Source organism: Manis javanica, chromosome 11 (assembly GCF_040802235.1).
Source record: "Manis javanica isolate MJ-LG chromosome 11, MJ_LKY, whole genome shotgun sequence".
In the NCBI taxonomy this organism is placed as follows: domain Eukaryota; kingdom Metazoa; phylum Chordata; class Mammalia; order Pholidota; family Manidae; genus Manis; species Manis javanica.
Genome location: NC_133166.1, coordinates 67,491,489 through 67,518,846, shown reverse-complemented (window position 1 = coordinate 67,518,846; position 27,358 = coordinate 67,491,489). Strand labels below are relative to the sequence as shown.

Genomic DNA, 27,358 nt, shown 5'->3' with positions numbered 1-27,358 from the left:
GAGTGAACACATAAATGTTTTTGTCTATAAAGTGAAAAACTGGACTTTGCTTGTCATTTTGATTTACATTTCTTTATTTTTGAGATTGAGCAGCTTCACTATCTTTTAAAATGTTTATTGGCTTCCCCATCACCCTCCCATTAAACACTGGGGAAAGATTTTGAGATAGAAATACAGGGCTCCACAGTGGAGTGGAGGGTGGAACGAGATAGGGGAAAGAGGGCAGAAAAAAGACAAAGATCCCGAGGACAAACTATGCTTCCTCCTTCCTCTTTCTAGAACCTACCTGTCTGTCTTCAATTGTGCACAAACAGACAGAAGCTGTGAACAGAGGTGTTTCATGTCCTTCCAGAACAAAATAGTCAGAGTGCCTTATGGGTCCATGTCTTCAACTCTCTGCTCTCCCAACCAGAGTTGGGAGTTACCACATCCAGAAGCCTTCCACCTTTCCTTCCCTCTTTCATTTACTTTCTTTCATTTTTCCTCTTATTTCCTCACTTCTTTTTTCTCCCTAAGAGTCTTCCTTTTCCTTTTTTTCTCATTCTCTATTTCCCAAGAGTCTTCTTTCTCTCTTCTATCTCTCCTCTTACCCTCTTTTTTGTCTTATTAGGCTCCCTGTCCTTAGAATGCTTGTATTATGAACTTGAAATTTAATTTCACTGAAATAAATTTCACTTAAATAAACTACCAATTAATTTGTTTATTAAGTTTTATGTACTTCTTTCTAAAATGCGACTGGGAGAATTGAAAGTTCCCTCTTTTGCTTCCTTCTAAAAATAATAAGACAGAGTAAATAACTTATTTATTTGTAACCCATTGTTAAAATGTCTTAGGTCTTTTAGCTTTGATTTAAAAAACAAGAAAAATCCTTCTAACTTACTCTACAGCTGTACAGTTAACTACTTAATCACTATGCAGAAATTTAACTTAACATTTTATGGTTTTGATGCTGTCATCCTAGACTAAATCTCCTTGAAGGAGAAACATGTCAGAGAATTACACACCTATGCACATATGTTAATACAGTCCTTAAAGTTACTTAGTATAGTTGAGCAGTTAAGTTCCCAAGAAGGAAGAGGAAACTATTAACTCTTTTCCTTTCCCCCTGGCAGGGCCCCTTATGCTGAGTTCACCACTTGTTAAGAGCAGACAGCTTCTTCATGATGAATTTGGTGAACTAAACCCACGTCTTCGAGAACCCCGAGATCTCTTTGCCTTTTTCCCTAGCAGCCAGCCACTGCAGGATCCATGATGGCCAAAAGAATGCGAGGTCATCAAGGAAAATGTTCATCATATTGGTAATGTAATTTATGTGTGGTGCTCTTGCTGTTCTGACAGACTTCATTGAGACCTTAAGTTTTAAGTCCTACATACAGAAATATAAGCAAGACAGATTCAACATCTGTTAGCTCACCTTGAAATGAATAAGCCCTAGGAAACTGATACATATCACCAAGTCAGAAGTTTACTATGTGTAAACTAGAATGCTTCTGAGTTTATTGGAATGGGAAGATACCTTTCCAGAGGCCAAAATATATCAATATTTGAATGTTTTTTAGATTATTCCCATTTCAATATTAATATGCTTAGTTGAATTTTGTAAGAGTTGTATTTTTACCAGCCCTGGTATAATTGATGTACACAATATATATCAGAACATAGTTTTTACCATTTTTAATAATATTTTCAGATTAATGGAGTTTTTTATGGGAATGCTGGAGACTTTTTTAAATGACATTGTTGGGCTGTTGGTGCAATTATAACCTTTCCATTCATTTTATGAAGCATCTTCAGAAGTGTGTTGCATCGAAAATGGGGGATTTTTCTAATTGTTTATGTCTACCAAACATTTTATCTCTGCTTTAGATTGGTAGATTAAAAAACTGGATATTTCTTATTTTCTCATTTCCCTCTTTTACTATTCATCGAATCTATATTTATTAAGCTTCTACCATATGCTAACTACAGTACTGGCTGTTAAAGATATAGTAATAAACAGGATGGAGACATCTAGAGCTCACAGGCTAGGGGGTAAGTTACATAGGCAATCAAATAGAGCTTATGTAGAAGTTATTCTGGGTACCCCTAACCCCAGCCTTGAAGATCAGTGAGGGTTTCCTCAAGAGAAGTTCACATGCAAGCTGAGATAATGAAGGATGAGGTAAAAGTGATCCAGTTGAACGTGGGGGGAATTGGTGACGGGGGGAGTCTAGTAAACATAATGTTCCTCATGTAATTGTAGATTAATGATACAAAAAAAAAAGTGATCCAGTTGAGAGGATCAAAGAAAAATATTCCAGTTAAAAGAAATAGAAAAAGAACATGGTGCCTTTGGTTAAATGTGGAGCATTAAGCAAGAAAGACAAGAGATGAAGCTGAAAATACAGGGATGTACTCATTGTCTTAACTTGGGACAGAACTACTCTTAGAGGGTTTGGGATGGGGAGTGAACTTTGAAATGGGGAGGGTGCGTTTTGAATTCTTATGTTAACTGGAAGTTCCTAAGGTCATATGTCCCTTCACTTTATAATTTTTATCTTCCTTCCTTCCTTCTTCCCTCCCTCCCTCCCTCCCTTCCTTCTCTCTCTCTCTCTCTCTCTCTCTCTCTCTTTCTTTCTCTCTCTCTCTTTCTCTTTTTCTTTCTTTCTTTCTCTCTCTCTCTCTTTCTTTCTATTTCTTTCTTTCTTTCTTTTCTTTCCTTTTTCTTTTTATTAAAATATCATTGATATACACTCTTACAAAGGTTTCACATGAAAAACATTGTGGTTACTACATTCACCCATGTTATCAAGTCCCCCCAATACCCCATTGAATTCACTGTCTATCAGTGTAGTAAGATGCCACAGGGTCACTACTACTCTTCTCTGTGCTACACTGTCATCCCTCTGACCACCCCTACACCATGAGTACTAATCATAATACACCTCAATCCCCTTCTCCCACCCTCCCCACTTACTCTCTGCCATCACTCCCCTTTGGTAACCTCTATTCCTTTCTTGGAGTCTGAGTCGGCTGCTATTTTGTTCCTTCAGTTTTGCTTCATTGTTATACTCCACAAATGAGGGAAATCATTTGGTACTTGTCTTTCTCCGCCTGGCTTATTTCATTGAGCATAATATCCACCAGCTCCATCCATTTGTTTGGCTATTCGGGGTCTTCTGTGGTTCCTTATGAATTTTAGAAATATTTGCTCTAGGTCGTTGAAGAATGTCATTGGTCTTTTGATAGGATTGCATTGAATCTGTAGATTGCTTTAGGCAGGATAACTATTTTGACAATATTATTTCTTCCTATCCATGAGCATGGGATGTATTTCCTTTTATTGTTATCTTCTTTAATTTCTCTCATGAGTGTCTTGTAGTTTTCAGAGTATAGGTCTTTCACTTCCTCAGTTAGGTTTATTCATAGGTATTTTATTCTTTAATCAAATCCATTGTTGCAAATGGTAGGATTTGTTTCTTTCTTGTGGCTGAATAATATTCCATTGTGTATATATACCATCTCTTCTTTATCCATTCATCTACTAATGGACACTTAGGTTGCTTCCATATCTTGACTATTGTAAATAGTGCTGAAAAAAACATAGGGGTGCATATGTCTTTTTGAATCTGAGAACTTGTTTTCTTTGGGGAAATTCCTAGGAGTGGGATTCCTGGGTCAAATGGTATTTCTATTTTTAGTTTTTTGAGGAACCTCCATATTGCTTTGAACTAGCTTACATTCCCACCAGCAGTGTAGGAGGGTTCCCCTTTCGCCACATCCTCACTAGCATTTGTTGTTCCTTGTCTTTTCAATGTTGGCCATCCTAACTGGTGTGAAGTGATATCTCATTGTTGTTTAATTTCCATTTCCCTGATAATTAGCAATGTGGCACATCCTTTTGTGTGTCTGTTGGCCATACGAATTTCTTCTTTGGAGAAGTGTCTGTTCATATCCTCACCCATTTTTAATAGGGTTATTTACTTTTTGGGTGTTGAGGTGTATGAGTTCTTTATATATTTTAAATGTTAACCCCTTGTTGGATATGTAATTCACAAATATGTGAAATTAATTCCCATACTGTAGGATGCCTTTTTGTTTTGCTGATGGTGTCATTTGCTGTACAGAAGCTTTTCAGCTTGATGTAGTCCCATTTGTTCATTTTTGCTTTTGTTTCCTTTGCCTGAGGAGATGTGCTCAGGAAAACATTGCTCATGTTTATATTCAAGAGATTTTGCCTATGTTTTCTTCTAAGAGTTTTTATGGTTTCATGACTTACATTCAGGCCTTCGATCCATTATGAGCTTACTTTTGTGTATGGAATTAGAGAATAATCCAGTTTCATTCTCTTACATGTAGCTGTGTAGTTTTGCCAACACCAGCAGTTGAAGAGGCTGTCATTTCCCCATTGTATATCTGTGGCTCCTTTATTGTATATTAATTGGCCATGTATGTGTGGGTTTATATCTGGTCTCTCTCTTCTGTTCCATCGATCTGTGGGTCTGTTCTTGTGCCAGTACCAAATTGTCTTGATTACTGTGGCTTTGTAGTACAGCTTGAAGTTAGGGAGCATAGTCACTCCAACTTTATTCTTCCTTCTCAGGATTGCTTTGGCTATTCGGGGTCTTCTGTGGTTCCTTATGAATTTTAGAAATATTTGCTCTAGGTCATTGAAGAATGTCATTGGTCTTTTGATAGGGATTGCATTGAATCTGTAGATTGCTTTAGGCAGGATAACTATTTTGACAATATTAATTCTTCCTACCCATGAGCATGGGATGTATTTCCTTTTATTGGTATCTTCTTTAATTTCTCTCATGAGTGTCTTGTAGTTTTCAGAGTATAGGTCTTTCACTTCCTCAGGTTTATTCATACGTATTTTATTCTTTTTGATGCAATTGTGAATGGAATTGTTTTCTTGATTTCTCTTTCTGCTAGTTCTTCATTAGTATATAGGAATCTAATGGATTTCTGTCTATTAATTTTATATCCTGCAACTTTGCTGAATTCAGATTTTAGATCTAGTAGTTTGGGAGTGGATACTTTAGTGTTTTTTTATGTACAATATCATGTCATCTGCAAAGAGTTACAGTTTAACTTTTTCCTTACCAATCTGGATGCCTTTTATTTCTTTGTGTTTTCTGATTGCTGTGGCTAGGACATCCAGAACTATGTTGAATAAAAGTGCGGAGAGTGGGTAGCCTTGTCTTGTTCCTGATCTTAAAGAAAATGCTTTCAGCTTCTCGCTGTTAAGTATGATGTTGGCTGAGTGCTTATCATATATGGCCTGTATTATGTTGAGGTACTTGCCCTCCATACCCATTTTGTTGAGAGTTTTTATCATGAATGGATGTTGAGTTTTTTCAAGTGCTTTTTCAGCATTTATGGAGATGATGATGTGGTTTTTGTCCTTTTTGTTGATGTGGTGGATGTTGATGGATTTTCGAATATTGTACCATCCTTGCATCCATGGTATAAATCCTACTTGATCATGATGGATGATTTTTTTAATGTATTTTTCAATTCAGTTTGCTAATATTTTGCTGAGGATTTTTCCATGTTTGCTTATCAAGGATATTGGTCTGTAATTTTCTTTTTTTGTGGTGTCTTTGCCTGATTTTGATATTAGAGTGATGCTGGTCTCATAGAATGAGTTTGGAAGTATTCCTTCCTCTTCTACTTTTTGGAAGACTTTAATGAGGATGGGTATTAGGTCTTCACTAAATGTTTGATAATATTCAGCAGTGAAGCCATCTGGTCCAGGTGTTTTGTTCTTAGGTAATTTTTTTATTACCAATTCGATTTCATTGCTGGTAATTAGTCTGTTCAGATTTTCTGTTTCTACCTGGGTCAGCCTTGGAATGTTGTATTTTTCTAGAAAGTTGTCCATTTCTTCTAGGTTTTCCAGTTTGTTAGCATATAATTTTTCATAGTATTCTCTAATAACTTTTTATTTCTGTGGTGTCCTTAGTGATTTTTCCTTTCTCATTTCTGATTTTGTTTATGTGTGTAGACTCTTTTTTTCTTCATAAGCCTGGATAGGGGCTTATCTACTTTTTTATTTTCTCTCAGAACCAGCTTCTGCTTTCATTGATTCTTTCCATTGTTTTATTCTTCTTGATTTTATTTATTTATGGTCTATTCTTTATTTTTTTAAACTATGTAAATGTGTTTATTTTCTATAGCATATTGAGTAAAAGGATTTTGGGGGGGTATCCTTAATATACAATCACATGAGCAACAGTGTGGTTACTAGATTCCTCCCATTATCAAGTCCTCAGCACATTCCCTATTACAGTCACTGTCCATCATCATAGTAAGATGCTATAGAGTCATTACTTGTCTTCTCTCCTTCCCCGTGCCCCCCTTCCACGTTACGATTGCTCATTGTAATGTCCCTAATTCCCCTTCACCCTGCCTCCCATGCAGCCTCCCCAGTCCCTTTCCCTCTAGTAACTGTTAGTCCATTCTTGGGTTCTGTGAGTCTGCTGCTATTTTGTTCCTTCAGTTTTTACTTTGTTCTTATGCTTGACAGATGAGTGAAATTATTTGGTACTTGTCTTTCTCTGCCTGGCTTATTTCACTGAGCATAATACCCTGTAGCTCCATCCATGTTGTTGCAAATGGTAGGATTTGTTTCTTCTTATGGCTGAATAATATTCCATTGTGTATATGTACCACATCTTCTTTATCCATTCATCTACTGATGGACACTTACGTTGCTTCCATATCTTGGCTATTGTAAAAAGTGCTGTGATAAACATAGGGGTGCATATGTCTTTTTGAATCTGAGAACTTGTTTTCTTTGGGGAAATTCCTAGGAGTGGGATTCCCGGGTCAAATGGTATTTCTATTTTCAGTTTTTTGAGGAACCTCCATACTGCTTTCCACAATGGTTGAACTAGTTTACACTCCCACCAACCGTGTAGGAGGGTTCCCTTATCTCTCCATCCTTGCCAGCATTTGTTGTTCCTAGACTTTTCTATGTTGGCCATCCTACCTGTTGTGAGGTGCATCTCATTGTGGTTTTCATTTTCATTTCCCTGATAATTAGCAATGTGGAGCATCTTTTCATGCACCTCTTGGCCATCCAAATTTCTTCTTTGGAGAAGTATCTGTTCATATCCTCTGCCCATTTTTTAATTGGGTTATTTGCTTTTTCAGTGTTGAGGAATGTAAGTTCTTTATATATTTTAGCTGTTAACCCCTTGTTGGATATGTCATTTACAAATATATTCTCCCATACTGTAGGATGCTTTTTGTTCTGCTTATGGTGTCCTTTGTTGTACAGAAGCTTTTTAGCATGATGTAGTCCTATTTGTTCATTTTTTATTTTGTTTCCCTTGCTCAAGGATATATGTTCAGGAAAAAGTTGCTCATGTTTATATTCAAGAAATTTTAGCCTATGTTTCTTCTAAGAATTTTATGGTTTCATGACTTACATTGAGGTCTTTTTGCCATTTCGAGTTTACTTTTGTGTATGGAGTTAGACAATGATCCAGTTTCATTCTCTTGCATGTAGCTATTGCTCTGTTCTTTATTATATCCCTCCTACTGACTTTGGGCCTTATTAATTCTTTTTTTTTAATGAGAGCAAGTGAGAGGCTTTATTTTTTATTTAGAGATAACGTTAGAGGAAAAAGCTCCTGGTTCTTACCAGGAGGGGACAAGAGAGGCCGGGGTGGTGCGTTGTCTAGTGGATTTATAGGCAGTTGAGAGAGAAAGGACTCAGGATGCAGACCTGCCAGATGGTCCCAAAATATTTATTTTTGAAGAGATACTAAGTTTCTTATCAGTGTGTTATTCTTCAAAGTTAGCTTAACACATGAAATTTACTGTTTTGATTCTTTTCCAGAATGTCAGCTTCTGTCTGGAAGCATATTAATCAAGACTGTCTGCCTTGCCTTCAATGTGGACTGTTTGATTAAAATGCAATCTTAGCTTTAAGATAGAATTCTTCCTGAATAAGCTGGGCCTTTTAGCAGGGGCTAAAGTAAATCTTACAATGGTATGTTCTAATTGACATAGTGAAAGCTTAGGCTATCTGAGGTACTTTTCTTTATCTGGGGAGTATTCAAACTTTTAGGCCAAGTTGCTCTTGGCTTTTTAGTTTTAACTAATCTCACTGAAAAATGCTCATGTTCCTAGTTTAATATTTTTACTTTAGAGAATTAATGTGACTATGGCTTTGCTTAATTGTTTAATACACAGTTTTGGTAGGGGTCTTTGTCCGGAGGCCCTCACCCTACTCTGACTACACCCACAGTCCCTGTCTCATTCCCCCCTCTACAGATAGAAACCCTGGCTGCTGCTAGGGAAAGGGGGCAACAACCACTCTAGCTGCTTCATGCTGAGAGAGTAAAGGGTATAGTTAGGTCTCCATCAGTGGTCGGTCAAGAGGGCCTCAAGATTGGCACTTCCATCTTGGGTTCCATTTCCATCACCATTTGCAGTTTTATGGCTTCTAGGCAAGATAGAATAAATTGTGTTATTAGTTTAAGTAGCAACATCTGGAGTTGGATTTTCCATTTTGGAGGAATAAACTTGATGAGATTTTGAATGTGTGGCTGAAATAGTAAAAGTTTAATTGAAATGATGGGAGAAAACTAAAACATTTGGAGAATCATAGCCAGATATTTTTAGGAAACTAGAATTCTGGATCTAGTTTATGTCCCAATGACTAGTATTAGGATTTAGTATAGATAAGGCTGCATTATTGAAACAATACTTTTCTCTCTAGTTACCCTCATTTTTATTAGAGGTAACCAGATTGAGAAAATAAGCTTAATGCTTGGCTTGATTATTGGCATAAGTGCAGCAAGAAGAGCAATTGATTACGTAGGCTGTTTTAAATGTGCTCTGCTGGAACTTTTTATAAGAAATTTCAAATAGGACTTTTAAAGGCCTCTCGAGGCCAGAAAGCCAAGCTAGACTTGCCATCGGGTTTTGCCTGCAGTACCTATAGATTTGGGTGAATTCCTCTCTTCTTGAAGTCCCTAAGACATTTTGAGGTTCCTGCACCTACCAGGAAGTGACGTTCCTTACTCACCTGGTAAGGCTGCTGGAAACTCTGTAAGCAAAGTACTAGGCCAGTTCTTCCAAGGAGCCTTGTTGGCTCTACAAAGTCAGTCTTAGTTCCTTAAAGCTGTCTTATTCATATCTGAGTCTATGCACATGTCTCTTAGGTATGACATTCCAGTCAAACAAAGCCTTTGTAATATAACCAGTGTTTTTAATTGGTCCTGTTACAAGGAAAGCAGATTCTTATTGAGCTTATGCAAATAAACATAGTGCCATAAAATATAAAAATATTTAAAGAGTTTTAAATTCTGGAGGGATCAGGTAGAGAGAAAGATAAACATTTCAATTATGCTTACAAAGGTATTGTCATTTATTAAACTGTTACCAGCTTAAGAGTAAAAGCTTAAAATACTTTATCAGCAACATTTGAAACAAAAATTATTTTCCTTAGTTTACTTAATCCTGTGTAACTAATACTTGCTTTGCTGGAATTTAGTTCTTTACTAGTTTAGGAGTAATAAACCAGTGACTATAAATGACAAAAGACAAATGACAGTGGTTAAAGATTTGATGAGAGCTTACTATAAGACAGTTGACATAGGAAATTTGTATATTCTGTAACAAAACATACAGTAACAAGTTTTTACCATGATTCCCTTTGACAGTGATTTCCAGGTAATTAAGCAGGTAATTATATATCAGATCAATAAGCCAAATTAGCCAAATATTTTCCCTGTGAAGAGAAAAAATATGTTCCAGGAGCCCTCTGGAAAATATCAGTTAACTAGAGGTAAAAGCACCTTTTTTTTGTTGATCTGTTACATAATTTTTTTTGGTGTCATTAATCTACAGTTACATGAGGAACATTATGTTTACTAGACTCCCCCCATCACCAAGTTCCCCCCACATACCCCATTGTAGTCACTGTCCATCAGCGTAGTAAGATGCTGTAGAATCACTACCTGTCCTCTCCATGCTGTACAGCCTTCCCCATGCACCCCCACACATTATGCATGCTAATCATAATTCCCCCTTTCTTTCCACCCCCCCTTAATCCCTCCCTTCCCACCCAACCTCCCCAGTCCCTTTCCCTTTCGTAACTGTTAGTCCATTCTTGGGTTCTGTGAGTCTGCTGCTGTTTTGTTCCTTCAGTTTATTCTTTGTTCTTATACTCCACAGATGAATGAAATCATCTGATACTTGTCTTTCTCCACCAGGCTTATTTCACTGAGCATAATACCCTGTAGCTCCATCCATGTTGTTGCAAATGGTAGGATTTGTTTTCTTCTTGTGGCTGAATAATATTCCATTGTATATATGTACCACATCTTCTTTATCCATTCATCTATTGATGGACACTTAGGTTGTTTCCATGTCTTGGTTATTGTAAATAGTGCTGCGATAAACATAGGGGAACATATGTCGTTTTGAAACTGGGCTGCTGCATTCTTAGGGTAAATTCCTGTAAGTGGAATTCCTGAGTCAAATAGTATTTCTATTTTGAGTTTTTTTGAGTAATCTCCATACTGCTTTCCACAGTGGTTGAACTAATTTACATTCCTACCAACAGTGTAGGAGGGTTCCCCTTTTTCCACATCCTCGCCAACATTTATTGTTGTTTGTCTTTTGGATGGTGGCCATCCTTACTGGTGTGAGGTGATATCTCATTGTGGTTTTAATTTGCATTTCTCTGATGACTAGTGATGTGGAGCATCTTTTCATGGGTCTGTTGGCCATCTGAATTTCTTCTTTGGAGAACTGTCTGTTCAGTGCCTCTGACCATTTTTTAATTGGATTATTTCCTTTTTGTTTGTTGAGGTGCATGAGCTCTTTATATATTTTGGATGTCAACCCTTTATCGGAAATTTCATTTATGAATATATTCTCCCATACTGTAGGGTACTTTTTTCTTCTATTGATGGTGTCCTTTGCTGTACAGAAGCTTTTCAGTTTGATGTAGTCCCAGTTGCTCATTTTTGCTTTTGTTTCCCTTGCCTGGGAAGATATGTTCATGAAGAAGTCACATGTTTATGTCCAAGAGATTTTTGCCTATGTTTTTTTCCAAAAGCACCTTTTTGAATTTGATTTTGGGGAGCTGTCAGAAGAAAGTTTTTAAGACAGTTGCCTAAATAGAACCATAGGTCACTATGAAACAATACTTATCTATTTAACCAGAATGACAATAAAAGATTTTAAAGGCAAATACAGGTTACACAGTTGTAAGCAAAATTCGCTTTTAGTCCTTTTAATATTAAGATCTTATTTTCTTAAGACAGCTCATTGAGACTTTAAGCATGAACAACTGCTTTGATAACCCCTTGCAATCTTTTAATATTAATGGTAGAGTAATAAGCCTTTGTCCTTTTAACAAACAGAAAAAAATTCTGGTTTTGCTCTGTACTGCTATAATTAACATAGCATGACCATATCAATAATTCTTTCATAAACTTTCTCCAACTTTCTTTTTACATTCAGAGTTCTCCCTCTTTAAATAAACAGCTGCACGTTAGAACAAAGTTACCTTCTTTTATTAAAAGATACATTCTTTAGCATGCAGAAATGGTTTTCCTTATTATTTTAATTAGTTTTAATTAGAACTTAAAAACATTAGGTACCTTAATTTTCAGTGAACACTGACAAGTAGTCTATTGTAAACCGTTACACTAGCATTTTTTAGAGTGATAAATTTATGAACACATTTTATAATTTCTGGAACCATGTGCTTTACAGCACAATTTCTCACTAAGCACAAAATATGTCCACCTAACTTAGCAAAACTTTAAGGTTTTAGGTTACCACAAAGATTCTCAGGCCATTTGTAGGTATACACAGTGTAATACACTAACACACTATTATTAAGATGTTTACTTGCTGCACTTATTTACTTTACTCCTTCCTACCATCCATGCTCACAAAACTTTTACCAAACATTACACAAAGTCAAGCCTCTTTTTAAGCATTTTTTTAAAGATTTAACAGATAACATCAACTTAAATGACTTTAGGTAAACTTAGGCAGCTGATAACCATAAGGACATGTCTGTTTCAATTCAACTTAAATTAGCATTAATGCTTAATATTTTCTATTAGAATTTTCTGTAAGTTTTAGAATGCCCAATTTTCACAAGTGCTTGTTTTTAAATTAATTCTTATTAATACCATCTCGAGGTAGGAAAAAAATCTTTGATTTATACACAAACATACACATTGAGATGTAATGACTACAGTTAGCAATACTTTTCATAAAAGAACATAATACACAGACAGATAAACTGATACAAAGATTTTAGTTACTAATATCGAATTGCGTTTTTTTTTTTTTTTTAGTTTATTTGATTAAAAGTATCTCAGTTTTCAAGAATATACTCTAAGGGTGAGCAGTTTATATAACTGGGTTAAGGTTTAGATGGCCCCAGATGAACAGGGCTGACAAAGGCTCTGAATTGATAGTGACTGTGTGTGTGTCCAGGGGGCTGGAAATGAAATCCAATTACAGTTCTAGCATCAGTCATTTAAAGCCAGGCTGTATTGCAGAAGATAATTTTTTTCGGTCTAGGGGGGTCTAGTTTAAAAACTTCCCAACTTTTGAAGATAATGATGAACCCAATAAGTAGAATAGATTTTTAATAAAAGGATTTAGAAAACAAGTTTTCTATGGAGTAGTTCATGGGACTTTTGACTGTTTTTCTTCCTGTGGCAGAAAAAATATAGCTGCATAACTTTATTATATTGTATACTTCTCTCAGGGGCCAAGCTTCTCTACTCAGAAGTAGACCTTTGAGAAGCCGCTGAAGTGTAGCCTCAGCCTAGACTCTTGCAGCTGCCCATGGCTTTCCTCAGTCCCTTGCATCCAAGGAGATGCCTCTGAAAGGGAATTCTGGCCTCCACTCAGTTGACTTTCCCTATTGAGGTCAGACTTGTGTGAAGAAGATAATGCACTTCTTTTTAGGGTTTAGACATCAAATTGCTCCCAGTTCTTCAGAATGCATGCCAGAGGCCTACCTGGCTTTAAACTTAAAGAGGATGCTCGCACCTGGAAGGGAAAGAGAAAGATGGGTGTCCAGCACTTGATCAGCCTCTCTCTCTGTGAGGGCGTCCCTTTGCATTGGAGCCTAGGTGACAGTGGTCAATTACCAACTCTGCGAGGACTACTAGATTTTTTTTTTATTTTTATTGAAGGGTAGTTGACACACAGTATTACATTAGTTTCAGGTGTACAACACAGTGATTTAACATTTATATACATGATAATTCTAGGTACCAGCTGTCACCATACCAAGTTGTTACAATATTTTGACTATATTCCTTATGCTATACATTACATCCCGGTTACTTATTTATTTTACAATTGGAAGTGTGTACTTTTTTTTTTTTTTGTGAGGGCATCTCTCATATTTATTGATCAAATGGTTGTTAACCACAATAAAATTCTGTATAGGGGGGTCAATGCTCAATGCACAATCATTAATGCACCCCAAGCCTAATTTTCGTCAGTCTCCAATCTTCTGAAGCATAACGAACAATTTCTTACATGGAGAATAAATTCTTACATAGTGAATAAGTTACATGGTGAACATTACAAGGGCAGTCATCACAGAGGCTTTTGGTTTTGATCATGCATTATGAACTATAAAGTCAGTTCAAATATGAATATTCATTTGATTTTTATACTTGATTTATATGTGGATACCACATTTCTCTCTTTATTATTATTATTTTTAATAAAATGCTGAAGTGGTAGGTAGATACAAGATAAAGGTAGAAAACATAGTTTAGTGTTGTAAGAGAGCAAATGTAGATGATCAGGTGTGTGCCTGTAGACTATGTGTTAATCCAAGCTAGACAAGGGCAATAAAAGATCCACATATGCAGAAGATTTCTCTCAGAACGGGTGGGGGGGAGGTTCTAAGCCTCACCTCTGTTGATACCCATTTTCTCACCTGATGGCCCCCCTGCGACTGTGCCTGTCTTAGGTTGTTCCTCACTTGAGGAATCTTACCCGTCTCTGGCTAACCAGTCATCTTCCAGGGCCATACAGGGAAATGTTAAGTTGTTAAGTGAGAGGGAAGCCTTATTGTTTGAAAAAGTTAGCTTTTTACTTCTTTGCATATTTTATGCCCTGTGGCTTCTATGCCCAGCATTTGTCTTCAGGTATCTTGACCACTTGGAAGAATTATGATACATGGTAAATTCGATATGAGGCACGAATTCTATTTAAGGGTTGTAATTAGGAAGGAAGAAGAAAAGCTATAGAAGTAGCAGGTGGAAGAAAACCTGGGAAGATTATTCTTTGACATACCTTCTTGTAGAGTAACTTCAGCATGTATAGGTTTTAAACTACTAATTAAATTGCACATACTCATTAACATAATAGGAGTACAGTTACGTAACCAAAGCATACGTGTAATTACCAGCCATCTCCACTGAAACCAAGAAAACCAGTTAGGCACCTTAGGCATTTGTGAAAACTTATCTATAATATGGTAAATATTGTCCAACTGAACTTGAACAGTCTGAGAGAAATCAGACAAATTAAAACAACCCATTCCTGGGGACTGTTCACTTCCCATATGTTCTTTTAACAGTAAATAGTCTGTAGTTGTAAGATTTTGGAGCGCTATGATTTGCACTTCTCCTAATTCTTGGTTGAGTTCCAACGGTTTAGATCCAGTCAAATTTGTTGTTTTGCTGTATGCACAGGCCAGCTTAGATATCTCCTTCTTCATTCCCATGGCAAGTCCAGGAACTGGTGGGATGAGTGCATCTACACCTGTAGCAGTGCATGGATCTTTGTTGGGGTTTTTTGATGGTCATCTTCTGGCATGAGTCTTCCCGAGAGTGCTGATGTTGGAAGTTCTTTTTCATATCGTATCTTAGTCATTTTCAGGGTAGCCAAATTAGGCTTTGATCCTCTGTATAAACACAAACAGACCCTATGCCTACACTTTTATATGCCCTTTATATCATTGTGTAGAACTCATTGGAGGTCACCACACAGGAACTGCTTTTTTTTTTTAATCATTAATCTACACTTACATGACGAATATTTTGTTTACTAGGCTCTCCCCTATACCAGGTCCCCCCTATATACCCCTTTACAGTCACTGTCCATCAGCGTAGCAAAATGTAGAATCACTACTTGTCTTCTCTGTGTTGTACAGCCCTCCCCTTTCTCCCACCCTCCCATGCATGCTAATCTTAATACCCCGCCTTTTTCTCCCCCTCCCTTATCCCTCCCTACCCACCCATCCTCCCCAGTCCCTTTCCCTTTGGTACCTGTTAGTCCATTCTTGAGTTCTGTGATTCTGCTGCTATTTTGTTCCTTCAGTTTTGCCTTTCTTCTTATACTCCAGAGATGAGTGAAATCATTTGGTATTTCTCTTTCTCCGCTTGGCTTGTTTCACTGAGCATAATACCCTCCAGCTCCATCCATGTTGCTGCAAATGGTAGGATTTGCCCTTTTCTTATGGCTGAGTAGTATTCCATTGTGTATATATACCACATCTTCTTTATCCATTCATCTACCGATGGACATTTAGGTTGCTTCCAATTCTTGGCTATTGTAAATAGTGCTGTGATAAACATAGGGGTGCATTGGTCTTTCTCATACTTGATTGCTGCATTCTTAGGGTAAATTCCTAGGAGTGCAATTTCTGGGTCAAATGGTAAGTCTATTTTGAGCATTTTGATGTACCTCCATACTGCTTTCCACAATGGTTGAACTAATTTATATTCCCACCAGCAGTGTAGGAGGGTTCCCCTTTCTCCACAGCCTCGCCAACATTTGTTGTTGTTTGTCTTTTGGATGGCAGCCATCCTTACTGGTGTGAGGTGATACCTCATTGTAGTTTTAATTTGCATTTCTCTGATAATTAGCAATGTGGAGCATCTTTTCAGGTATTTGTTGGCCATCTGTATTTCTTTTTTGGAGAACCATCTGTTCAGTTCCTCTGCACATTTTTCAATTGGGTTATTTGTTTTTTGTTTGTTGAGGCATGTGAGCTCTTTATATATTCTGGACGTCAAGCCTTTATCGGATGTGTCATTTTCAAATATATTCTCCCATACAGTAGGGTTCCTTTTTGTTCTATTGATGGTGTCTTTTGCTGTACAGAAGCTTTTCAGCTTAATGTAGTCCCACTTGTTCATTTTTGCTGTTGTTTTCCTTGCCCGGGGAGATATGTTCAAGAAGAGGTCACTCATGTTTTTGCCTATGTTTTTTTCCAAGAGTTTAATGGTTTCATGACTTACATTCAGGTCTTTGATCCATTTTGAGTTTACTTTTGTATATGGGGTTAGACAAAGGTCCAGTTTCATTCTCCTACATGTAGCTGTCCAGTATTGCCAGCACCATCTGTTGAAGAGACTGTCATTTTGCCATTGTATGTCCATGGCTCCTTTATCAAATATTAATTGACTGTATATGTTTGGGTTAATGTCTGGATTCTCTAGTATGTTCCATTGGTCTGTGGCTCTGTTCTTGTGCCAGTACCAAATTGTCTTGATTACTATGGCTTTATAATAGAGCTTGAAGTTGGGGAGTGAGATCCCCCCTACTTTATTCTTCTTTCTCAGGATTGCTTTAGCTATTCGGGGTCTTTGGTGGTTCCATATGAATTTTTTAATTATTTGTTCCAGTTCATTGAAGAATGTTGCTGGTAGTTTCACAGGGATTGCATCAAATCTGTATATTGCTTTGGGCAGGATGGCCATTTTGATGATATTAATTCTTCCTAGCCATGAGCATGGGATGCATTTCCATCTGTTAGTGTCCCTTTAATTTCTCTTAAGAGTGACTTGTCATTTTCAGAGTATAAGTCTTTCACTTCTTTGGTTAGGTTTATTCCTAGGTATTTTATTTTTTTTGATGCAATTGTGAATGGAGTTGTTTTCCTGATTTCTCTTTCTGTTGGTTCATTGTTAGTGTATAGGAAAGCCACAGATTTCTGTGTGTTGATTTTGTATCCTGCAACTTTGCTGTATTCCGATATCAGTTCTAGTAGTTTTGGAGTGGAGTCTTTAGGGTTTTTTATGTACAGTATCATGTCATCTGCAAATAGTGACAGTTTAACTTCTTCTTTACCAATCTGGATTCCTTGTATTTTTTTGTTTTGTCTGATTGCCGTGGCTAGGACCTCCAGTACTATGTTGAATAACAGCGGGGAGAGTGGGCATCCCTGTCTTGTTCCCGATCTCAGAGGAAAAGCTTTCAGCTTCTCGCTGTTCAGTATAATGTTGGCTGTGGGTTTATCAAATATGGCCTTTATTATGTTGAGGTACTTGCCCTCTATAGCCATTTTGCTGAGAATTTTTATCATGAATGGATGTTTAATTTTGTCAAATGCTTTTTCGTCATCTATGGAGATGATTATGTGGTTTTTGTCTTTCTTTTTGTTGATGTGGTGGATGATGTTGATGGATTTTTGAATGTTGTACCATCCTTTCATCCCTGGGATGAATCCCACTTGGTCATGGTGTATGATCCTTTTGATATATTTTTGAATTTGGTTTGCTAATATTATATTGAGTATTTTTGCACCTACATTCATCAGGGATATTGGTCTCTAATTTTCTTTTTTGGTGGGGTCTTTGCCTGGTTTTGGTATTAGGGTGATGTTAGCTTCATAGAATGAGTTTGGGAGTATCCCCTCCTCTTCTATTTTTTGGAAAACTTTAAGGAGAATGGGTATTATGTCTTCCCTGTATGTCTGATAAAATTCCGAGGTGAATCCATCTGGTCCGGGGGTTTTGTTCTTTGGTAGTTTTTTGATTACCGCTTCAATTTCGTTGCTGGGAATTGTTCTGTTTAGATCTTCTGTTTCTTTCTGGGTCAGTCTTGGAAGGTTGTATTTTTCCAGGAAGTTGTCCATTTCTCCTAGGTTTTCCAGCTTGTTAGCATATAGGTTTTCATAGTACTCTCTAATAATTCTTTGTATTTCTGTGGGGTCTGTCATGATTTTTCCTTTCTCATTTCTGATTCTGTTGATTTGTGTTGACTCTCTTTTCCTCTTTGCTTATCTATTTTGTTTATTTTCTCAAAGAACCAGCTCTTGGTTTCATTGATTTTTGCTATTGTTTTATTCTTCTCAATTTTATTTATTTCTTCTCTGATCTTTATTATGTCCCTCATTCTGCTGACCTTAGGCCTCATTTGTTCTTCTTTTTCCAATTTCGATAATTGTGACATTAGACCTTTCATTTGGGATTGTTCTTCCTTTTTTAAATTTACTTGGATTGCTATATACTTTCCTCTTAAGACTGCTTTTGCTGTGTCCCACAGAAGTTGGGGCTTAGTGTTGTTTTTGTCATTTTTTCCATATATTGCTGGATCTCCATTTTGATTTGGTCATTGATCCATTGATTATTTAAGAGCGTGTTGTTAAGCCTCCATGTGTTTGTGAGCCTTTTTGCTTTCTTTTTACAGTTTATTTCTAGTTATATGCCTTTGTGGTCTGAAAAGTTGGTTGGTAGGATTTCAATCTTTTGGAATTTACTGAGGCTCTTTTTGTGGCCTAGTATGTGGTCTATTCTGGAGAATGTTCCATGTGCACTTGAGAAGAATGTATATCCTGTTGCTTTTGGATGTAGAGTTCTGTAGATGTCTATTAGGTCCATCTGTTCTAGTGTGTTGTTCAGTGCCTCTGTGTCCTTACTTATTTTCTGTCTGGTGAATCTGTCCTTTGGAATGAGTGGTGTGTTGAAGTCTCCTAGAATGAATGCATTGCATTCTATTTCCTCCTTTAGTTCTGTTAATATTTGTTTCAGGTATGTTGGTGCTCCTGTATTGGGTGCATATATATTTATAATGGTTATATCCTCTTGTTGAACTGAGCCCTTTATCATTATGTAATGTCCTTCTTTGTCTTTTGTTACTTTCTTTATTTTGAAGTCTGTCTTGTCTGATACCAGAATTGCAACACCTGCTTTCTTCTCTTTGTTGTTTGCATGAAATATCTTTTTCCATCCCTTGACTTTAAGTCTGTGCATGTCTTTGGGTTTGAGGTGGGTCTCTTGTAAGCAGCATATGGATGGATCTTGCTTTTTTATCCTTTCTATTACTCTGTATCTTTTGATTGGTACATTCAGTCCATTTACATTTAGGGTGATTATTGAGAGGTATGAACTTATTGCCATTGCAGGCTTTAAGTTTGTGGTTACCAGAGGTTCAGGGTTCGCTTCTTTACTATCTTACTGTTTAACTTAACTCGCTTGTTGAGCTATTATACACGCGGTGTGATGATTCTTTATTTCTCTCCCTTCTTATTCCTCCTCCTCCCTTCTTCATATGTTGGGTGTTGTGTTCTGTGCTCTTTTTAGGAGTGCTCCCATCTAGTGCAGTCCCTGTAAGATGCCCTGAGGAGGTGGTTTGTGGGAGGCAAATTCCCTCAACTTTTGCTTGTCTGGGAATTGTTTAATCCCTCCTTCATATTTAAATGATATTCGTGCTGGATAACGTAGTCTTGGTTCGAGGCCCTTCTGTTTCACTGCATGAAGTATATCATGCCATTCTCTTCTGGCCTGTAGGGTTTCTGTTGAGAAGTCTGATGATAGCCTGATGGGTTTTCCTTTGTAGGTAACCTTTTTTTTCTCTCTGGCTGCCTTTAATACTTTGTCCTTGTCTTTGATCTTTGCCATTTTAATTATTATGTGTCTTGGTGTTGCCCTCCTTGGATCCCTTGTCATGGGAGTTCTGTGTACCTCTGTGGTCTGAGAGGCCATTTCTTCCCCTAGTTTGGGGAAGTTTTTGGCAATTATTTCTTCAAAGATACTTTCTATCCCTTTTTCTCTCTCTTCTTCTGGTATTCCTATAATGCATATATTGTTCCTTTTTGTTTGGTCACTCAGCTCTCTTAGAATTCTTTCATTCCTGGAGATCCTTTTATCTCTCTCTGCATCAGCTTCTCTGCGTTCCTGTTCTCTGTTTTCTAGACCATTAATGGTCTCTTGCGTTTCGTCCATTCTGTTTTGAAGTCCTTCCAGAGCTTGTTTTATTTCTGTATTCTCCTTCCTTAGTTCTTGCATATTTCTCTGCAAGTCCATCAGCATGGTTATGACTTTTGTTTTGAATTCTTTTTCAGGAAGACTGGCTAAATCTATCTCCCCAGGTTCCTTCTCAGGGGAAGATGTAGCAGATGCCGTAGCTGTCTGCATTAGTCTTGTCTGGATCATATTTTTTTGCCTTTTCATGTTGACAGGTGCTATTGACTGTCAGCTGGGAGGGCCAAACTTTTCACTTGCTCCTGGCCTTTCTTTACTGGGACAACTGCGACCCCTAGTGGCTTGTGTTGGGTAATTGCGTGTAGCCTGGGTCTTTGTGTCTTGCCCTGCCTAAGTGTAGGAATTTTCCTTTCTGCCTTTCTGTGGGCGTGTTTTGCCTTAGGCTGTTTCTCTGCTTTCATAGAGCTGGGATGGGTAATGGACTGAGGGGAGGGGGCTGTTTGGCTGTTTACCTTCGTGAGGGGTCTCAGAGCTGTTGCCCAAGGAGTTAGTGCACCCAGTTTTCCCTGTAATTTCCAGCCACTGGGCTGTGACCTGTGTTGTTTCCGTCTAGCTGTTAAATCCCTGTCCCTTTAAGACTTTCAAAGAGCACTGGCTTTTCTTTGTCACAGGGGCATCAGCTTCGGCACCCGCTCAGAGGTCTTGCTGCCCTATTTTCCTAGTTTCCAGCCCTCCACGCATGCACTGTCTGCACTCTGGTGTGGGTGGCTGGGGCTGTGTGTTTAGCAGTCCTGGGCTCCCTCTCCCTCCCTCCGGGAGCTGTGGGGAGGTATGCTGGGGTCCTGCCGGCCGGGGCTTGTATCTTACACCTTTCACCAGGCGCTGGGCTCTTGCATGTGTCGATGTAGTCAGGCTGTTGTCCTGTGTCTTCTGGTCTCTCTTTTAGGATTAGTTGTATTTGTTGTATTTTCAAAAATATATATGTTTTTGGGAGGAGATTCCCACTGTCCTACTCATGCCGCCATGTTGGCTCCGCCTCCAGTACTACTGGATTTAACCACTCCTTACCAGCTTGGCCTGTACCTTGCCTTGATTTTCCTCTTGCCTTCCCACTAATCAAGAGTCACCTTAGAGCTCTGGATTTAGTGGAACCTTAGCAGTCTGCTCTTACTTTATGCCTTTGGGAGTTTTAATCTAGATGCTAATTTTCTTTGCATAGTACACTCAAGATCATTCCTTGAGAGCTCCCCACCTGTCCAATAAATGCAGGGACTGTGTGACTCTTGCTGCCAGAGCAGTGGCCAGTAAGAGTCACAAGCCTGGTTCACTTCCCTGGGGGCTGCAGAAAAGGAAATGGCTAGCCCCAGGATGACTACCCTTACACTTCATTTACATTACACAGGAGAAAGTGGTACAGGCCTAAGAGGACTGCTTTGAATAACCAGCAGGGGAACTTTCTCCAAGGCCAGAAATAAAATTCATAGGCTACCATGGACAGTTACGGGGGTGCCTATACTTTTAAACACCAGTTTCTGCCACTGCATTGGAATTATCCTGCTAGTCACCCACTGTAAGAAATCTGACCTGTGAGACAAGAGGTCAGGTGTCATCTGCAACTCTTGTGTAGGCAGCAGCCTAGCTGGAGATTCACTCAGCACCATCAGATGAGTCAGCCGGAGCCAAGAGCCAGGGAGCACTGTCTACTAGTCCAGTCTGCCTCAGAGTCCACAGATTAGGATAGGAAAAGTAGGAAATCGGCTCAGTCACTCCTAGACATTCCCATGTGAAGGCGGGGGATCAAGGATTGACAGACACCAGGACACCTTTCACCTGAGACTTAAGATTGGTAGCTGATGCTAATCATCTTTTAAGTGGCTAACGGGTGCCCAGACACATTTTTATGAGATAAAAAAGTGCAGTATTAAGTCAGAAATAAGAGTGAGGCGTATATCTCCTACCTCGTGGTGGTGAGCATCAGGTTCCATGAAATTGATGAAGTTAGAAGAGAGTTAGGAATGCCCCCTGCATCACTCAGAAGCCAGGGGGGCTTGGAAAGGCAGGCTGGAAGTCAGAGAGACAGAAAGACACTCCTCATGGGTACCCAGTTGGGCTGTTGGGGTTTGATTCCAGACACATGGACTTTTGAAAAGCCGTTGAAGTGTAGCCTCAGCCTAGACTCTCACAGCTGCCCATGGCTTTCTTCAGTCCCTCACATCCAAGGAGGTGCCTCTGAAAGGGGCATCCACTCAGTTGACTTTCCCAGCTCCCAAGGGAAACAGGGGATCCACTTAGGGAATACGGGGGAACCTGTCGCTCAAGACTTGGAGATTGGCAGCTGGGCTAGTCCCATTTAAGTGCCTGATGAACTCCCAGTATTGTGTGCCATAGACAGCTTCCTTTCATAAGGACAGTGAAAGAAAAAGGCAGGCACAGATGCCTATACTCACCTCTGAAACTATCCCACACAAGCCCCCCAAAATAATGCTGGGGTTCTTGTTCAGAGTTGAAGAATGAACTTTGCCAACACTCAAATAGGAGAGCAAGTGAGAGGCTTTTTTTATTCAGAGATAAAGTAAGAGGAAAAAGCTCCTGGCTTGCACCAGGAGGGGACAAGACAGTCCTGTTCTTCTTTTTCTACTTTCGTTGTGAGTTTAGACTGTTCATATGGGATTGTTCTTCTTTCCTGAGGTAGGCCTGTATTGCAGTATACTTCTGTCTAAGCACAGCCTTTGCAGCATCCCACAGATTTTACACTGTTGAGTTATTGTTGTCATTAATCTCCATACATTGCTTGATCTCTTTTTATTTGGCCATTGATCCATTGATTATTTAGGAGCATGTTGTTGAGCCTCCATGTGTTTGTGGGATTTTTCATTTTCTTCACATAATTTATTTCTAGTTTCATACCTTTGTGGTCTGAGATGGGTCTTGTTTTTTTATCCATTCAGTGATTCTATGTCTTGTGATTGGTGCATTCAGACCATTTACATTCAATCTTTTTGAATTTACTGAGGTTTTTTTTGTGGCCTAGTGTACGTCTATTCTTGGAAATGTTCCTTGTGCACTTGAGAAGAATTTGTATCCTGCTACTTTTGGGTGGGGTGTTCTGTAGATGTCTGTTAGGTCCATCTGTTGTAATGTGTTGTTCAGTGCGTCTGTCTCCTTACTTATTTTCTGTCGGTTGATCTGTACTTTGGAGTGAGTGTTGTGTTGAAGTCTTCTAAAATGAATGCATTGCATTCTATTTCCCCCTTTAATTCTGTTAGTATTTGTTTCACATATGTAGGTGCTCCTCTGTTGGGTGCATAGATATTTATAATGGTTATATCCTCTTGTTGGACTGACCCATTTATCATTATATAATGTCCTTCTTTGTCTCTTGTTACTTTCTTTGTTTTGAAGTCTATTTTGTCTGATACAAGTATTGCAACTCCTGCTTTTTTCTCCCTATTAGTTGCATGAAATATCTTTTTCCATCCCTTCACTTTCAGTCTGTGTATGTTTTGGATTTGAAGTGAGTCTCTTGTAGGTAGCATATAGATGGGTCTTGTTTTTTTATCCATTCAGTGACTCTATGTCTTGTGATTGGTGCATTCAGACCATTTACATTTAAGGTGATTATCAATAGCTATGTACTTAATGACATTGCAGGCTTCAGATTCATGGTTACCAAAGGTTCAAGGGTAACTTTCTTATTATCTAACAGTCTAATTTAACTCACTTAGTACGCTATTACAAACACAATCTAAAGGTTCTTTCTCTTCCTTTTCCTTCCTCCTCCATTCTTTTTTTTTTTCTTAGGTGAGCAAGGCAGAGAGGCTTTTATTTAAGGAGAAAGCAAAAGGACAGAGCTCCTGGCTCAGGCCAGAAGGGGACAAGAGAGTCCCTTCCTCCTCCATTCCTTACATATTAGGTATCATATTCGGTGCTCTTTGTCTATCCCTTGACTGACTTTGGGGGTGGTTGATTTGATTTTGCTCTGCTTAGTAATTAATTGGTCTACTTTTTTTCCTATGCTTTTATTTCTTCTGGTGATAGCTATTTAGCCTTAGGAACACTTCTGTCTATAGCAGACCCTCTAAAATACACTGTAGAGATGGTTTGTGGGAGGTAAATTCTCTCAGCTTTTGCTTATCTAGAAATTGTTTAATCCCTCCTTCAAATTTAAATGATAATCTTGCCAGGTATTGTATTCTTGGTTCAAGGCCCTTCTGTTTCATTGCATTAAATTTATTATGCCACTCCCTCTGCCCTGTAAGGTTTATGTTGAGAAGTCTGATGATAGCCTAATGGGTTTTCCTTTGTATGTGATCTTTTTTCTCTCTCTGGCTGCTTTTAATATACTGTCTTTATCCTTGATATTTGCCATTTCAATTATATGTCTTGGTTGTGTCTTCCTTGGGTCCCTTGTGTTGGGAAATCTGTGCACCTCCATTGCCTGAGAGGCTCTTTCCCCAGATTGGGGAAGTTTTCAGCAATTACTTCCTCAAAGACACTTTCTATCCCTTTTTCTCTCTTCTTCTTCTTCTGGTACCCCTATAATGCAAATGTTGTTCTGTTTGGATTGGTCACACAGTTCTCTCAATATTCTTTCATTCCTAGAGATCCTTTTTTTCTTCTGTGCCTCAGCTGTTTTGTATTCCTGTTTTCTAATTTCTATTTCATTTACTCTCTCTTCTACTTCATCTAATCTGCTTTTAAATCCCCTATTATAGGTTTCATTTCAGATGCTATTTTCTTGAACGTTTGTAACTCATTCCTGAATTCCACCCTGAGTTCTTGAATATTTTTCTGTAGTTCCATGAGCATGTTTATAATTTTTATTTTGAAATCTCTTTCCAGGATGATTGATGAGTTCAGTTTCACTTGGTCCTCTTTCTGGTGTTTGTGGGACACCTGGAGCAATGGTGGGGGTCACAGTGAAGTGGCGCTGGTGCCTGTTGGGAGGAAAGAGGAAAGAGGTTTTTCCTGCTTCCCGGCTTCAGTGACTGTCTCCACTGCCAGGGCCTGTGGGCCAAGCATGCAGGGAGAAGCCTCTAGGCTTTGCACTTGTAGCTGCTGTAGGCAGGCCTGCCCTCTGGCTGGCCTGGCACAATGGCGGGGGCAGCCAGTTTGTGAGCTGGTGCCAGCTGGGAGGAAGGTGCAGCAGGCTGCATATCATGGTGGAGGACTTTGGAGCTGTGTAGCCAGCCAGGAGGATGGAGAGCCTGAAGTTCCTAAAAGTTCCCAACCTGCTTCGCAGAGTGCCTTCAGACAATTTTGTCCCCCTTTCTCCTGAGCAGCAAGCTCTGTGCAATCCTTGCCCCTTCAGCAGCCCTCTTGCTCTTAAGAAGTTTCTCTGTCGGCCTTTCTTTTATCCCAGAGAGACTGGATGTGGATCCCTGTTTTCCACAAGCGGCTGGAATCTCTGTCCGTCCAAGTATTCCACCTGTCTTAGCTTTCCAACCCCACTGATCTCCAGAGCACTATGTAATGTAGGTTTATGCTCCCAGAGCAGATCCCCAGGGCTGGGTATTCAGCAGTCCTAGGCCTCCACCCCCTCCCTGTGCTCCATTTCTCTTTTTCCCCACCAGTGAGCTGGGGTGGGGGAAGGGCTTGGGTCCCTCCAGATTATGGCTTTGATATGTTACCCTTTTCCTCGAAGTCTGCTGGTTTCCCCAGGTGTAGACAGTCAGCCACAGCCTTCTTTCCTGTTGCCTTTCCAGGATTTGATGTATTTGTTATATTTTCATATTATATGTGGCTTTGGGAGGAGGTTTCTATCTCACCTCTCACACCACCATCTGTAATCCCACCCTGTGTAATTTTTAAATAAAAGTCCAAATAGTCCTGCCCAGACAATAGCATATTGCTATCCCTATATAAACTACAGTAAGACAGAATTCCTATGATGACTTTGAACTCAGTTCCAATACAGGAAAAAACAGTTGGAAACTGAAGTTTAATAACATGTTATTGTAGTGGTAATCCACTAAACCACTAGATCTTTAAAAAAAAATTTTTTTAATTAAAAATTTAAAGATTTGAGATTTTTTAAATTTTAAGAAAATGTAATAACAAGCACCTTATTGTTTAAACCAAATTGTTGGCCTCATCACTCCCTATCACCTTAAAGAAAATAAATTAACCTTGTCTTTTACTGAGTTGTGTACTTTTTTTTTTAAGCTCAGTCAACCAAAAGATAATAGAAGCAGTTAAGAACAGCAATTTTAAGAGCACAGACTTTGAAATGTTTTGGACCAGATTTACCATTTATTAGATGTATGACTTGGAGATTGTTATTCTTTTAAAATTCAACTTTATTTACAATAAAAACAAAAACAGTTCACCCATTTCTCTTACCTGCAACTCTCTGGCTCTGGCAACCACAAATCTATTCTTTGTATCTATGAGCTTAATTTGTATTTTTTTTCAGATTCCACATATAAGAGAAATCATACACTATTTGTCTTTGTCTGACCTATTTCACTTAGCAAAATGCCCTTGAGTTCCATCCTTGTCACAAATGGCAAGATTTTACTCTCTTTTTTATACCTGAATAATATTGCTGTGTGTGTGTGTGTCAATTTTTTGATCCATTCATCTATCAATGGGTACTGGGGTTGTTTCCAGATCTTGGATGTTGTAAAGAATGCTATGAACATGGGGGTGCATGTGTTTTTTTGTTATTGTTTTTGTTTTCTTCAAATAAATGCCCAAAAGTAAACTTTCTGGATCATATGGTTGTTCTGTTTTTAATTTTTGAGAAATCTCCCTACTGTTTTCCATAGTGGATACAACAATTTAACTCCCACCAACAGTGCCACCATTCAACTCCCACCAACATTCTTGCCAACAGTTGTTATTTCTAGTCTTTTTGATAATAGCTATTCTAACTGGCGTGGGGTGATATTTCATTGTTTCGATTTGTATTCCCTTATGATTAATGATTTTGAACATATTTTCATGTGTCTGTTGGCCATCTATATGTCTACTTTGGAAAAATGTGTATTCAGATCTGTCAATTTTTTAATTGGATCGTTTCTTTTTTTTGCTATTGAGTTGTGAGAGATTTTTATGTTTTTAGATATTAACCTCTTATCAGATATATGATTTGCAAATAATTCTCCCATTCAGTAGGTTGCCTTTTCATTTTCTTGATGGTTTCCTTTGCTATGCAGAAGCTCTTTAGTTGGGTGTAGTCCCACTTACTTATTTTTGCTTTTGTTGCTTTTGCTTTTGGTGTCACATTTCAAATGGCTATGTCAAGGAGCTTACTGCATATGTTTTCTTCTAGGAGTTTTATGGTTTCAAAACTTACGTTCAAGTCTTTAATCCATACTGAGTTAATTTTTGTGTATGGAGTAAGATAATGGTCCAGTTTTGTTCTTTTGCACATTGCCGTCCAATTTTCCCAACACCATTTATTGAAGACACTATCC

The 27,358-nt window shown here is 38.4% G+C and overlaps 1 protein-coding gene across 1 annotated transcript in view; it reads left to right on the top strand.

Annotated features, from left to right (window-relative positions):
- The window catches only part of AGBL2 (AGBL carboxypeptidase 2), a 111,273-nt gene that overhangs the window by 29,090 nt on the left and 54,825 nt on the right, over positions 1–27,358 (top strand). Inside the window, 1 exon segment of the mRNA XM_073217722.1 lies at positions 1,113–1,298. Within this exon segment, the coding sequence (XP_073073823.1) occupies positions 1,113–1,298 (186 nt within the window).